Source organism: Orbicella franksi, chromosome 4 (assembly GCF_964199315.1).
Source record: "Orbicella franksi chromosome 4, jaOrbFran1.1, whole genome shotgun sequence".
NCBI classification, from domain to species: Eukaryota; Metazoa; Cnidaria; class Anthozoa; order Scleractinia; family Merulinidae; genus Orbicella; species Orbicella franksi.
Window position 1 is genome coordinate 5,012,932 of NC_138148.1, and position 13,357 is coordinate 5,026,288.

General features: G+C 39.4%; 1 protein-coding gene across 1 annotated transcript; it reads left to right on the forward strand.

Moving 5' to 3' along the window:
* Window positions 1-3,005: 3,005 nt before the first annotated feature.
* On the forward strand, window positions 3,006-9,899 carry LOC145484228 (TNF receptor-associated factor 6-like). The gene is made up of 7 exons (XM_081462865.1): window positions 3,006-3,318; window positions 4,437-4,500; window positions 4,963-5,064; window positions 5,287-5,451; window positions 5,879-5,953; window positions 7,910-7,987; window positions 8,521-9,899. Exons 1-7 carry the CDS (start codon window positions 3,014-3,016, stop codon window positions 9,196-9,198), a joined length of 1,467 nt encoding a protein of 488 aa, XP_081318991.1. The 5' UTR covers window positions 3,006-3,013; the 3' UTR covers window positions 9,199-9,899.
* Window positions 9,900-13,357: the final 3,458 nt, after the last annotated feature.

A 13,357-nucleotide genomic window follows, 5' to 3' on the forward strand; every position in this document is an offset into this window, starting at 1 on the left:
CATCAGCCTTGAAATGCACGTTTTCCTCACAGAATGGTTGGTTACATTTCCTGGCAGCCCTGCATTTTTAGCCGCTTTCGTCAAAAATTCTCCGATCTTGTTTTTTCCAAGAGCTGCTCGATTGTACCAGACCGGATTGTCAGGCGCTCTGCTATGGTTTACTGCCAGGAAAAAAGGGGCGTCGGGTTTCTTCATTTCGTCAGGACGATGGCTTTCAAACTTAAGATATAGACGAACTGGACAGCGCTCGGTGTTGGTGGCGAGGGCTTTTGGACTAAAAGCCCTGCAGTGGCCGTCTCCTTGTCTTGTTTTTGATCCTCGTTCGGCTTTCCACACGAGGACCTGCTTTCCACTAACTGGATCATCTTCTACTGCTATATCACCCTACTGCAGTCTTCGACACTCGTCTCGAGCTCTAAACCCGAAATGCAAAGACAGCACCCACCATACCGTGCGCTGGAGAACTTCGGGGTCGTCTTCCCTAAACTGACTGGTTTGAAACAACAAGTCCTCTTCATCTTCTGTTAGCTCGCGGGCAGCCTGTGGACGATTTCCTTTGGCGTTGTTAACTACCAAGTCTCGTTTGCGAGCTGAGAGGACCTCCCTCGATTTGGCGAACTCTTGGACTTTCATAATATTTGTGCTACAGTTGTCGTTCAGGTAGCGTTAAATACTTCTCTGGAAAGAGGCAAGCGAACCTGGCTCGTAGACTGCGCCATCCTTTTTACGGACGTCCATGAAAAACCTGCACAGAAGTATGTTTAGCTCTTCGGGAGGAATATTTTCCAAGGCTCTCGTCTCTCCAACTGTACGTGGAACAGAATCTTCGCCAAATGTTCAGATCGTAAGTTGTCTTTTTCTTAGTGTTATCAGGGCGAAGTGAGTAGATAAAATCTTGAATGTTGTTCAAGTGCCTCTCTTGTTCAACTTCGTCACGATTTATAGGCGTCATTTGGTTCAAAGTTTCTTCCTCCGGATAGTAAAATTCGCTTTGACTGTGTCCGCTCTCATCCGAATCCATTTTCCTTAACAGTTATATTTCGGTAGCATATTTTTCACCACGCGGGGATGTTTACAACTAACTTTGTAACATTAATATTTTTAAGGAGCCGCCTTGATCGCTACAGCGGGGAAAAAATCCGGCCCGTAGGCCGTATCGTAAAAAGCTGGACCGGTCACGTGCGAGTGCTTAGCCAATCAAATTCGAGGATTTAGGATTCCGGCCCGCTCAGATGCTTGAAAAAATAAATAAATAAATAAATAAATAAGTAAAATAAAAATGAAAATACGCCACTCGAGTCCCGGATGTAGTTTCGTATGAATGTTACGAGTGGTGGATTTTCCAGTAAAACACTCGTGTCTGTATAATAAATAGATTTACCCAGGCCTAAAAGCGGAGCTCCTGATTGCAATTATAGACCAGTTTCGATATATTAAAATTCAGCCTAAAACATTAGACCTCAGTACGAGGCTCTGGGGAAAAACTATAGAGTTTCTGGGGTTTATTTCCCAAAGCCTCGTGTTGCATGAGGTCTATTGTGTTAGCTATTGTGTTAATGGAAAAAGAAGATTTGTTTTTCTTGTGAGCATGTAACTGTTCAGCGTGTGGTTTCACTATCTTTTCCAGTTAAATTTTGACAAACTATACCCAATAAGCGTACCCAATTTTTTCACGATTATAGAAATTACGTTCGCAAAATATCAGGGACTTTCTAAGAGACAATTGTTCAAGGAGTATGTCGAAGGAAAAGTCAACAACGTACCAGGGGTTAATTTGGGCCGAAATTTTGCCTTTGCATGTACTCCCTCCCTCTCCAAAAGAGTACTAACCTGGCCTGTGAGCGATCCAGTCAAAAAGCCCGGCCAGTACCTGGTCAGCTATCAACTTCAAAAAAGCACGTGGCTTTGATGAGCTCTTAACCTAAACTTGAGCCCGCGATATGGTCACGTAATACTGGTCAACGAATGTCTTTTTCTGACTGCTGTCAATTAATCATAACACGGATGTCCAATATCAAAGATGTACTATGCGCATGGTAATGGCGCACATGCTACTCTTTTATTTTTCAAGCTATGGGCCAGGCGTACGGACGTACATACTTTCGTACGGAAAGTGAAGTGACAAACAAAATTTTTGAGATCGATGGGTTACCAAACTTTCTAAGGTCTGGGGCTCCGCTCGCCCGCCTTCGGCGCGCTAAAAATACGATGAAAATATGATAAAACAGAGGGCTGTGAGCAGTCTAGGGATAGCCATAGAGGCAAGTGGAGCCAGACAGTCAATTAAGTGGCATTAACCTATAACAAGCTGACTAGCACATAATCGTAACAATTGAAAATGTTCGCGGTCGCAGATAACCAGTGTTCTTAAAGCGAGGTTAATTTGGATTACCCTTGGAGCCAGAGTTTTTTGTTAGTTTGTTTGTTTGTTTTCGTTGCGAAGCCGCAAAGCCGAGAGACTTGGCTTCCAAATTCGAAATTTCCCAGTATCGTATCATCTGCTGACAGCTTTATTCCGATCATTGCGCGTGAGCCAAATATTTAGGAGATTATACATTAACTAAATAAGCTTAAATAACTTGGGAAAATTGAAGTAACGGAGACTCTAATTCAATAAAATACATGATACATGGTAAGTGAAAATAAGTCTGGGTTTGAGCGAGAACATTCTTTTTAGGCAAAAGAAAACAAGGGCAGTGAGAAGCTGATACTTTATTAATAAGCTTAGGCTTTTATTGTTTTACTGTTAAGAAACAGATGTTTCTTAATCTCGTTTCCAGACCCCTTATTTACATTTCATATATAGTTTTCAAAAAATTGTAACGGTCTTTATTCCACTTTTGAAAATGTATGTTGCGTAGCATACGAAACGTCAAGTTATTAAAATGCGTAAGTTTAATATGTTTATCACCGCTATTTGTGTATTATTCCTCGTTAAACTACGATGGCCCAAGAACAAAAGCCTTTATAAGGGAACAGTTATTTTCTTTTTTGGTAGATTAAAACACTGACAATGCGTCAGAGAGTAACAAATTGCCTGAGACGGTCACACAATCCCAACTGCTTCAAACATGAGGCTGAGGTCATCATTTACGCAAGGTTTAGGTTGACCCCAGAAAGCTTTCTCTTTCGTATGCTAATTTCAAACATGGCGGAAGCTCCAAGAAATCGGCTACCTTCGGGTTATGACGAGGACTTTGTGGATGCCGTTGAAGATGAGAATCTCGGTTTGATATGTCATTTGCCGCTCAAGGAACCAGTTCTAACGAGATGTGGTCACAGGTTTTGTAAAGAATGCCTCGAGGAATATTTTAGAAGGTGCGACTTTTAGCCACAATTGCATTGTGCTTTATATAACCATCTAAATGACTTCCGTTAGGCCTAGCTTTCACTAGTGGTGTAAAAATAATCTTATAAGCACGATAAAGATAAAGTACATAGAGAGACCGAGAAATGTAAGTGGAAACACAGAGGTGGCTTTTGATTCAGTCCTGCGTTTCTCGACCGCTTGTTCGGACTCTTACAACTTATAATTCAGTTTGCGCGCGCCGCTTTTGCATGTTTGCCTTTGCAAACACCGGCCTAACTTAGCTTAATACGTTTAGTTTCCTGGGCCGATTTTGACCAACCGAAAGAGTTGTAGGTTAATCAATTGAAAGATATGAATTGGTTATCCGGCAACATTTACCCCTCAGTCAGCGAAATAGTTATGTTCAGTCTTGTAGTTTATGCAAATTTTCGGAAATTTAATGGGCTCGATCAAGGATATCAAGATCAGTTTATAATTACTATCTGACTTTCAGCTTTCACCCGTCGCTTTTTTCTTGTGTCGAGTTTCAATTCTTCAGATCAACTAAGTTCCGCGTTATGCGTGAAATATTTCAGTAACTTAAACATAAAGTAACCGAAAGCGGAAGCTGTTTGAATACTAATGATCCCTCTGGCTCAGTTGTATCATAGCACTGAGTTATTAGCAATTCATCAGACATGAAGTGATTAAATATGGCTTGTACTTGCTATAATTACCTCTGTTTACCCCAAATGGTATGCCACATATTAAACAGAACTCCCAAAAGACGCATTTAATGATGTTAGGCCTTTAGAAAGTGGACTGCATAGAAGTGTTTAAAAGGTTGGGACACAGGCTTTAATTTAGCAGTTTTAGAAACTTGATCGCCCCTAAAATTGCTCTCATTCAGTATTTGGTTCTTTCCGTGGTAAGCAACCCAATAGTAATCAGTGTGATGAATGCAACATCACGGGGAAACTAGCGCTATTTTAGTTAAAACCACTCAACTGATATTAATTATCAGTAGTACTTTCACTAAGCTTATGGATCAGAATCCACATTTAATGTGGTAAATTCACCAGACTTTTTCTTTACTAGAAAAGGAAAGCACTTAACTTGTTTTCTTATCATTAACACTTTTTAACAGACAAGATGCTCAACACCAACCTATAACTTGTCCTGTCGACAGGGAAGGTCTGGACCGAGAACGGGTAAATAATCTAGCTTGTTTCTCAGAAGGTCAGTGCTAACGTTTAGACGATGAAATAACCAGCTTACGTTGAACTTGAAGAATTAATTTGACGTAGAGTCAGAGGTACATATTTTTTTTGTGGACTTTTGCTACCTCTTGATATGTTTGTGGGAGCTTCTTTATATTCTCCAGTTGAAATTGGAACACCTAATAGTTATATTATGAACAAGGGAAACTATGACACGGTAATGTTTGAAAGTCGTTGTTATCCTACTACCCTCCCAACCACCCCCTCCCCCCTCCCCCCCCCCCCCTCCACACACACACACACACACTCTCTGGTCGTCTAGCTCAGTAGCTCGAACAAAGCATGATTTGTTCTTTGCCTTCTTATTTATTAATATAACATTCCAATTCAGTTCTCCCTTTTACTAGTCTAGAGTGCTCGAGTACGTTATGATTATTTCTCCTCATTTTTCAGGATGTTTTCCCTGACAAAGCAACAGAAAGGAAGGTTCTTTCTTTTGCCATCAAATGTCCAAGTAAAGGTTGTGACTGGACTGGTGAACTGAGAAGCAAAGAGGTAAAAAGCCTTTGTACTTGATGGCTCTATAGAAAAAAACAACAACTGTGTGCATTGTTCAGCCCTTTCCTGCAGGTGTTGGTCAACATTTCACTTCAGATTTGATCGACACTGTAAAGATGAGCCTTTCGTCTTTTATTTAGCGGTACTGACTGGACTAAGTGATCTAGTTTAAAAATATTCTGAAAACGCTAAAACGCATACTTTTTTTTTGTACAACAGGTCCACTTGGCATCCTGTCTTTGCAAACTTGTCCACTGTACTAACGAAAACTGTCACGTGACAATGCATAGGCGACATCTCAAGGAGCACGTGACCATCAATTGCATGTGGAGAATTCTTGCATGTGATCACTGCAGTGAGCCACATCCAGAGTGTAAGATGCAGGTAATATATGATTTAATTTGATGAGATAATTGAAATTTTCATGACAGCGTCAGACTTAACAAAAGGGTGTGTAGCATGTTATTTCTTGCTATCCGCCACTTAACTGTCTGAAGGAAATTGGTAAAATTCGTTTTTCTTTTATATAAATTATGCCGTTGCACACCAAAGAAAGCAGTTCGTTTTGCATCTCGACTGTGATTTGACAGTTTGCTATGATTGAACATGTTCACTTGTTCTGTGGTTACGTAATTTATCATCAAGACTATTAAACCTGAAGGCTTCATTCGCTGCATCTCTTAGCTTTAGTATACATGTAGTCTGGAATTCAAGTGGAATGAACAAGGGCAGTAGTAGGACAACCCCCAAAAAAGCACAGCTCCTACACATGCGATTTCTTTAAATGTTGTACGTGGATTTTCTCTTGCAGGATCATATTGGACAGTGCAGCAAGTTCCCAGTAACTTGTTCCAACAGTTGTGGGGCTTCAATTCCAAGGGAAATGGTAAGACTTTCAATTTTGCCTTTTTGGTTGATGTATTTGCATTAATCGAGCCTACTTGTCAAAGTTTCAGGCCTGCAGTGTCAGGCGTTTTAGTTGACACATGTCTAGGTTTTGATCGTCACAGGACGAAATATCAAGAATCCGTAAACGGAAACGTGGTAGAAATATGTGAAACCGTTGCGGAAACACGACGGTTAACACGAGCAAACGCATACTGATCATTGCACAGTCCTTACACATTAAGGGTCCTTACACGTCAGGTTATCATTCCGTATACGTTATTTATACGGACTCCTCATACCACCTTATATTTGTCATTTTTCGAAGTGTGAAGGTGAGGTACTTCCTGCCGCTGCAGCTGTAGTTCGTCTCCTACGGGTTAATATGTTAAGATTCATTGTTGTTCAAAGAACAATCTCGTGTTTGTGTTTTGGTAGATGTAGCTGAAACAAATGCAAATCCGTTTGCAGAAACATGACGGAATCCGAACGCTGTAGTTCGTCTCCTACTGGTTAATATAAAATGTTAAGATGCATTGTTGTTCAAAGAACAATCTCGCGTTTATGTTTTGGTTGATGTAGCTGAAACAACTGCAGATCCGTTTGCAGAAACATGACGGGAACGAACAATGGCGGAAATCTGTCAGCTAAAATATGACGGAAACGTGACTTGACATTTCCGTTACGGAAACTTGACGGAATCACGTAGACTTGAATATTCACGTTTCCGCAAGACGTAAACATAACGGAAACATAGAGTTGCATGTTTCCGCCACGTTCATGAAATACGGAAACATGTGATTTCGTCCTGTGCGACTAGATGAAGACAGTGCCGGAATTCCTATACGGCCGGCCAGGATTGTATGCAGTTGTATGCGGAATAAGGAAATATTGAAGTCTACTATTTATTTCATAACCCGCACCCGGCAGTGCAGTCGTTGCAATATTTCCAATAGAATACTTGTGCGATTTTGCTAGGGAGCTTAAGCAATGATGACGACGACAACAGATTCATCACGCCGCCTTGTAGAAAAATGAATTTCAGTTTTCTCTTTGTGGTGTTTGTTCTAAGCTGGCAAAACAGTTTCCTGCTTTTCTAAAAGTGGTTTGCACTAAGTGTAATACGGTGAGCAGTCCCAGTCTATTCTGTGGTTGGTCAGGTGATAGTTATATTTAGCCTCTTACCCAGATGCTCTTTAGGCTCGTCACGCAATCTTCCTCCCCCACGAACGTCTGCTGAAACAAACAGCACATTCCTTACCCTTTGTTGTAAAGGTCAGCTGGAGATCACGTGAAAATTTCTTTAATTTGGAGCCAATCGGCGCCGGCTTAATGTGTAATAAGAAGCTAATAATAAACTTAACGGCTCCCTTGGTGAGAGAACTACGACGCTAATTGTTACGTGTCACGTCAACAGCAACGCTCTTAAATGATTTTTTTCTTTTCCCGTCCGAGTTCATAGATTTACGAAAACTTTATCTTTTTTTCACGCCCGCCAAAATCCGCTATAGTTTCCCGAGGGGCGATTTAAAGAGAATATCGTAAATGTCTCAAAAACTCGATGAAAGGCCATAAGCCTGATATAAGTCTTATATTTTGTTGTCTTGAGATCATTTCTCAAGTTTCAAGCAGACTTCCTGCACGCAGGCTTCAGCATTTGAGAGGAACTAGCCTAATTAACGAATGTCTTAACACTCTGTAGCCTCTTGCCGATAAGTTATTTAATTACTAGTTGAAAGGTCGCTCTGGTATCCGTTGAAGTCTCTGTCAAACTTCTCTGGGTCCAAAGTCTGCAGCCGTGATTGGGACGCGGCAAGCAAAGAGAGAGGAATGTGCCCTTGGCAGCAGACTTTGAGCAGTGTTTGATTTTTTAATCCCATGTTGGTTGGTTCGTTTCTTCGTTTGTCAAGTGTTTGTTTGTTTGTTTGTTTGTTGTTGTTTTTTTTATTCTTTTCAGATTGGAAATCACATTGAATATGATTGTCCACTAACCATAATCTCTTGCCCTTATGAAAAGATGGGATGTGAAACCAAGGTGAGTACATCAGCTTTTGGAGGACGCAAGGGCAGAGGCGTACGTGACGATGCGAAAGGTATTCTGGGTCGTGGTAGCTTACGATTGCTTGATCGAATGTTCATGTTATCCCAGCCCAGTCCAAGGAGAATCATTTATATTTTATTCATCAGGATTTATGATTTCTCCTCCGATCACGCTGAGATCATCTTTGAACTTGATGATCACGGAAAAATTATGTCTTTACGTTGGCCTTGATTTATACGTTCCTTAAAAAATCATTTCCTGATCGAGACAGCTGTAAGTGAACACATTTCACGATTGCTGTAGAATTTTTTTTAGATTCTTCGAAATGTTATACCTTGAGAGCATTTGAAACATCTGTATTTTGCGATTGTACTGTATCGGTAAATTTGCCACTGATGGAGAAACGCAGTCCGTATTTGCCAATTTGGCTTTGTCCGTAAGTGCCAAGCATCCGCCACCGCTTACGTGAGAGAGGAACTTACTGTTATGTTTGCAATGTTCTTTAGAAAATTCATCTTTACTTGCAGGTTCAGCGAGTTCAGGTGGATTCCCATCTTCAATCAGCCACCAGACTCCATCTTGATTTAGCTTGTGCAAAATTAACTAACACAGAAGTTAAGTTAAATGACACTGACGCAAAATTAAATAATGCACATAGTAAGTTAAATGAAACGTTTGTAAAGTTAAATGAGACAGAAGAGAAACTTGAAGCAACACGGAAAGTAGTGGAGAAACTCGAGACACAAATATTTATCTGGAGAATTAACAGCTTTAGTGAAATTGGGAGACAAGCAACAATTGACGAAACACCTAGTAAAGATAGTGTTCCTTTCTACACAGATAGAGCAGAACGTTATGGATACAAGTTAAAAGTACGTATTCATCCTAACGGCTTTGCGGGGTCTTTTGAGGATCATCTGGTGGGGTTCATTTTTGTAATGGAAGGTGAATATGACGGTATATTACCCTGGCCTTTCAAAAAGAAAGTAAATATTTCATTGATTGATCAACAGGAAGATCCAGTTGAACGGCAAAACATTTCGCCCCTGTGTGTACTATCAAAAACTCGCCCAAACGTCTTTGCAAGGCCTGTGAAAGAAGAGAACGAAGCGTTTGGGTGTTTTGTTATACCTAACGCAAAACTTCATTCAAGGCGTTACCTTGTAGATGACACTCTATTTATTCAGGTTGAGATCAGCCCGTGATAACTTTCCGCACCTGCAAACTTGAACATATCCAGACACAATAAATATAAAACAACTTTTACAACCAAACAATAGGGACTTCAAGGTACGCTACGGCGAACTACTACTACGGCTACTTTGGCCGTAGGGGACTAGGCTGGCAACCCCGTTTTCTCCGCAAAACTCGAACGAATTAAGATTTCGCTGTACAGCAAATCTTTACAAAATATGGCTTCGTTCAAGGAAACCAGGGACTTTTAATTTTTCTACTTTCGTACGGCTTTGGCTAGATTAATGACGAGAATCTCCTCTTTCTGTACCAGAAATTAGATTTGACTCTCAGCTGTTTTAGAACCGACTGTAATTCCAACCACAAAATAAAATAACACTGATAAAAAGCTCGATTTCAGCACGGGCATGGTGTTTATACAACGTCATGGCGACAAGCCCGAAAATACCGAACTTTTGATTCTTATATAATTTTGAACAGCATTAAACAATTACAGATCAGGTTAGTATAAACGAAGTTTTCCGTCTCTGCGGCTGTTCGGCCCGGTACAAATATGACTGTCGTTCACGGTAGATGTTTAAATCGCTCAAATTTTCCCTACAAATGACAAAGAAACAATTATTTTAGAACGGATTTTTATGATTGAGTACTTTGTCTTTGAACTAGGCTGTTAAAACAGTGAAATAAAAAGCGTTAAACTGCGAAGTTAAAAACAGGCTTTTACTCACGTAGTGAAGAGTACGTGGGGGGAGGGGGAGGGGGGGTGGGCGTACCGCGACGCGTGTAATGTAAAGGTAAAATCTTTATTTAGACACGGTATTTCCTTCAGGACTATACAATATTTAATTTAAATAAATCTAACTACCTAACTAATTTAATATTGTAAATAACTACTAGAATAAGAGAAATGATAAAAACCTGCTTTACAAGGAAGCCGTGTATAAAAACAAAATAAAATTTATATAAAACCACTGTCAAAATCATAGTTCTTCAACTTAGATTTAAATTGATTAAGGGAGAGCGATTGTCTAATATTCAAGGGCAGACTATTCCATAGTCCATAAGCAGACTATTCCGATCTTCCGATCAAGCGATCTTCACAATTTGCCGCCGTACCACAGCCTAGCCGTACCATATCTTAAAGTCCCTGATATGTTAGGTGAATCCAGTTACACTGAGTTTAGTCAGTTTACGATCAGTTAAGCAAGTTTGTGCACCGATTTCAAAAAGATATTTCATGCGTGGCGAGCTATCAAAATGGAAAAAAAATAAATAAATAAATAAATAAGACATAGATCCAATAAAAATGCAGAATTCATTAAAATACAAACAAATAGCATGTAAATAAACAAAATTGTTTTCTAGTGAAGCAATATCGCCCTGACAATCAATAGCCTTTCTCAATGGTTATTTTTGGAATCGGAGAAAATCTCCCTAAATCGTTTTCATCGTTAGAAATGTTTCTTAATTGCATTGAAAACCAACACACGGGGAGTTATCTATGTATTATACGCCCTCTTTGAAAGAATTAATATTAATAAATCGTCATTATCGTTTAACAAACTACGTAGGTGAAAAAGGCAGCCGTTCCAGCGACGTCTCTCCCTGCAGTCCATAATATGAAATAACTCCTGCCCCGGTTGACCACATTCCAACTAGATCATAGAAGTAGGCTGTAAATTGGTACTTGTATTTAGTCGATGTGCGATCTTGGATGTAGTTTGGCACTTAGTGTTTGGCTAAGCTAAGATTAAATGCGATGAAATGATACCTGTTTCTATTGTCTTTAATTTCGTTACTCCCTGTTTCCCTATTTACCATTACGTAAATAACTAATCCCTCATCCTTACGCTATCTTCATAAAATCTAAGTTAAGACTCGTCCAAAAAAAAAACAAAAACAAAAAAGAAGAGGAAAGAAAGAAAAAAAACGGGAAATAAAGTCTTGAAGGCATTTTTAGATTCCACCAGACCCCAGTACAGGGAGATGGGAGGATTATTCAAACTCACCTCTTTAAAATAAAAGGCTTAGGTTTTAACCTTACATTGAAAATTGCATTTGGGTAAATGGTAGCTCCGCAATGTGACGCATGGTTTATGTCAGTTATGAATGCAAAACAATTCTGAGCACCTCTAATAATAAGTGAACATTACTTCTCCATATTGCCGAATACATGAAGTGAGAGCATAGCTTGTATATGTGAGTGTAAAAAACGTTTTTGAATGAATGAATGAATGAATGAAAAGAAGGAAATAAATTATTTCAATCTTTTCTGCTTGTAACGGAACATTAATTGTTGCCGCAGTGAGTGAGCCTAAAGCGAACAAACGAGGCAGCTCTCTAATCGGGAAAAGGTCACATTATAGGGACCGTGAACACGTTTTTTCGAAACGGAAGGAATTGTGGTAGCGGTAAGATCAAAGGCGCAAGGAATTGTGGTTATTTTGCTTTAATCATTTTTCTCAACAGAAATACATACATATTCATATATATATAAAGCTGAGGGGGAAAGCCAAAAACAGGAACAAGTTCCCTTACAAATGGCCACCCAAACCACAGAAAAAGAAAAAAAAAATTAAATATAAATATAATAGTAATAACATCAGTCTAGAATATCCAACACATCACTCTTGTGGAGTCTCATCTAATACTAACAGGAGTCATTTGGAAAGTTACAGAAACGAAGAAGTTATTGTAATTCAAAGGCGCTCGCCGTGATAGAGAACCAAGTCAGTTCAAAATTTTATCCGGTTAGGTTACCGTAAGTGTTGAAGCTCGCAAAACCAGAAGTGTAGAGGTAAACCAGTTGTAATCACTCGTGAAAAAGCTTAAGCTACTGATGATGTTTAACTGTGTCAATTGATACAACAGCGAGCAAAATTTTGATTTTTAACCAGGCATCTGTTTTATAGTTGAAGCAGAGTTCCCTCTCATCAAGTGTTATTTGCGATCTGTTGAAGTTTAAAAATAAAAAAAATCACAGATTGTAGCGGTACTGTTTACATTTTTTATCTGGACAACTGTAGTCAACATTTTGGAAATGACACGGGGGAAGAATACACTGCATCCCAATCCTTCGCAAAAATTACGGCTTGTTGTTGTTAAAATCGCGAAGTGGAAGTTATTCAGCCGTGGCCTAAAACCTTCAGGAATGTTCTATTTCTCAGGTAATATTCGCATTTAGAAACCTTGCAACAATGCTAGTTAATCAATATTCTTTAGAGAAGTTTCTGGAAATTCCGGATGTACTGGTATAAGAGCGTGAGTTTGCTCCGTAAGAGAGCAATGAAAAATGTAGTGAAGCCTACTGCTGCTGAGTGCTGTAATCCGTTAAGTTAAATTAACCAGTTTGTTACTGTTACCGACGATGAGGAGTTCTGTATGGGAACAACACTGCTCTGCATTGACACGCCTTACATCCTCCTTCCCTTCGACAGCATTTTGTACCATTCAGGTAAACTAGTATATACAGGTGTTATATAAGGCTTTGATCATGACGGGATGCTTGTCTTTCCTTTTATGGGCGACAATGTAAACATTGTTTAGGGCTAAGCACACCTCCGCCCAATCGCTGCACATGGCATGGGGATCACACAATCACTTTTCACTATCACTATACACCCCGAAAGCGTTCTTGCGGGTTCCAGTTGTTCAAAACGGGGATAACACTATCTACCCGATAGTGGTATCACCTTTCTGTTATTGATGCACTCGCAAATACTGTGCATTGCTTCATTTGATTCTTTCACGGATTATCTTTACAAATTTGACATATTCATCTCTCTGACGCGGATGTAAAAAGTAAGAAGTGAATTATATATTTGTAAACTGTGGAAGTACACGGTTTTTATAATTCAGCCTCTTAAAAGTTATTTTCTTGTTCAGCTATTAATTACACTGATCATGAAACCCGGTCATTCGGAAACTAAATTGTCAGTATTTCAAAAGAAATTTCATTATCCGTATTAACTTATGACTGTATTAAGCGAGCACAACCTTGCAATGTAAAGGAAAACATGGGCTTTCTGTTTCGAAAAACAAAACTGTTCGTATTATTACATTTAATGGATGTTCGTAATGATCGAGTGATCGTAGAACTTGGTTCCACCATAATATTTTTAGAGTGCTTTTAAACCACTGAGTACAAATCAAGCAGCGAAATCAATCAGC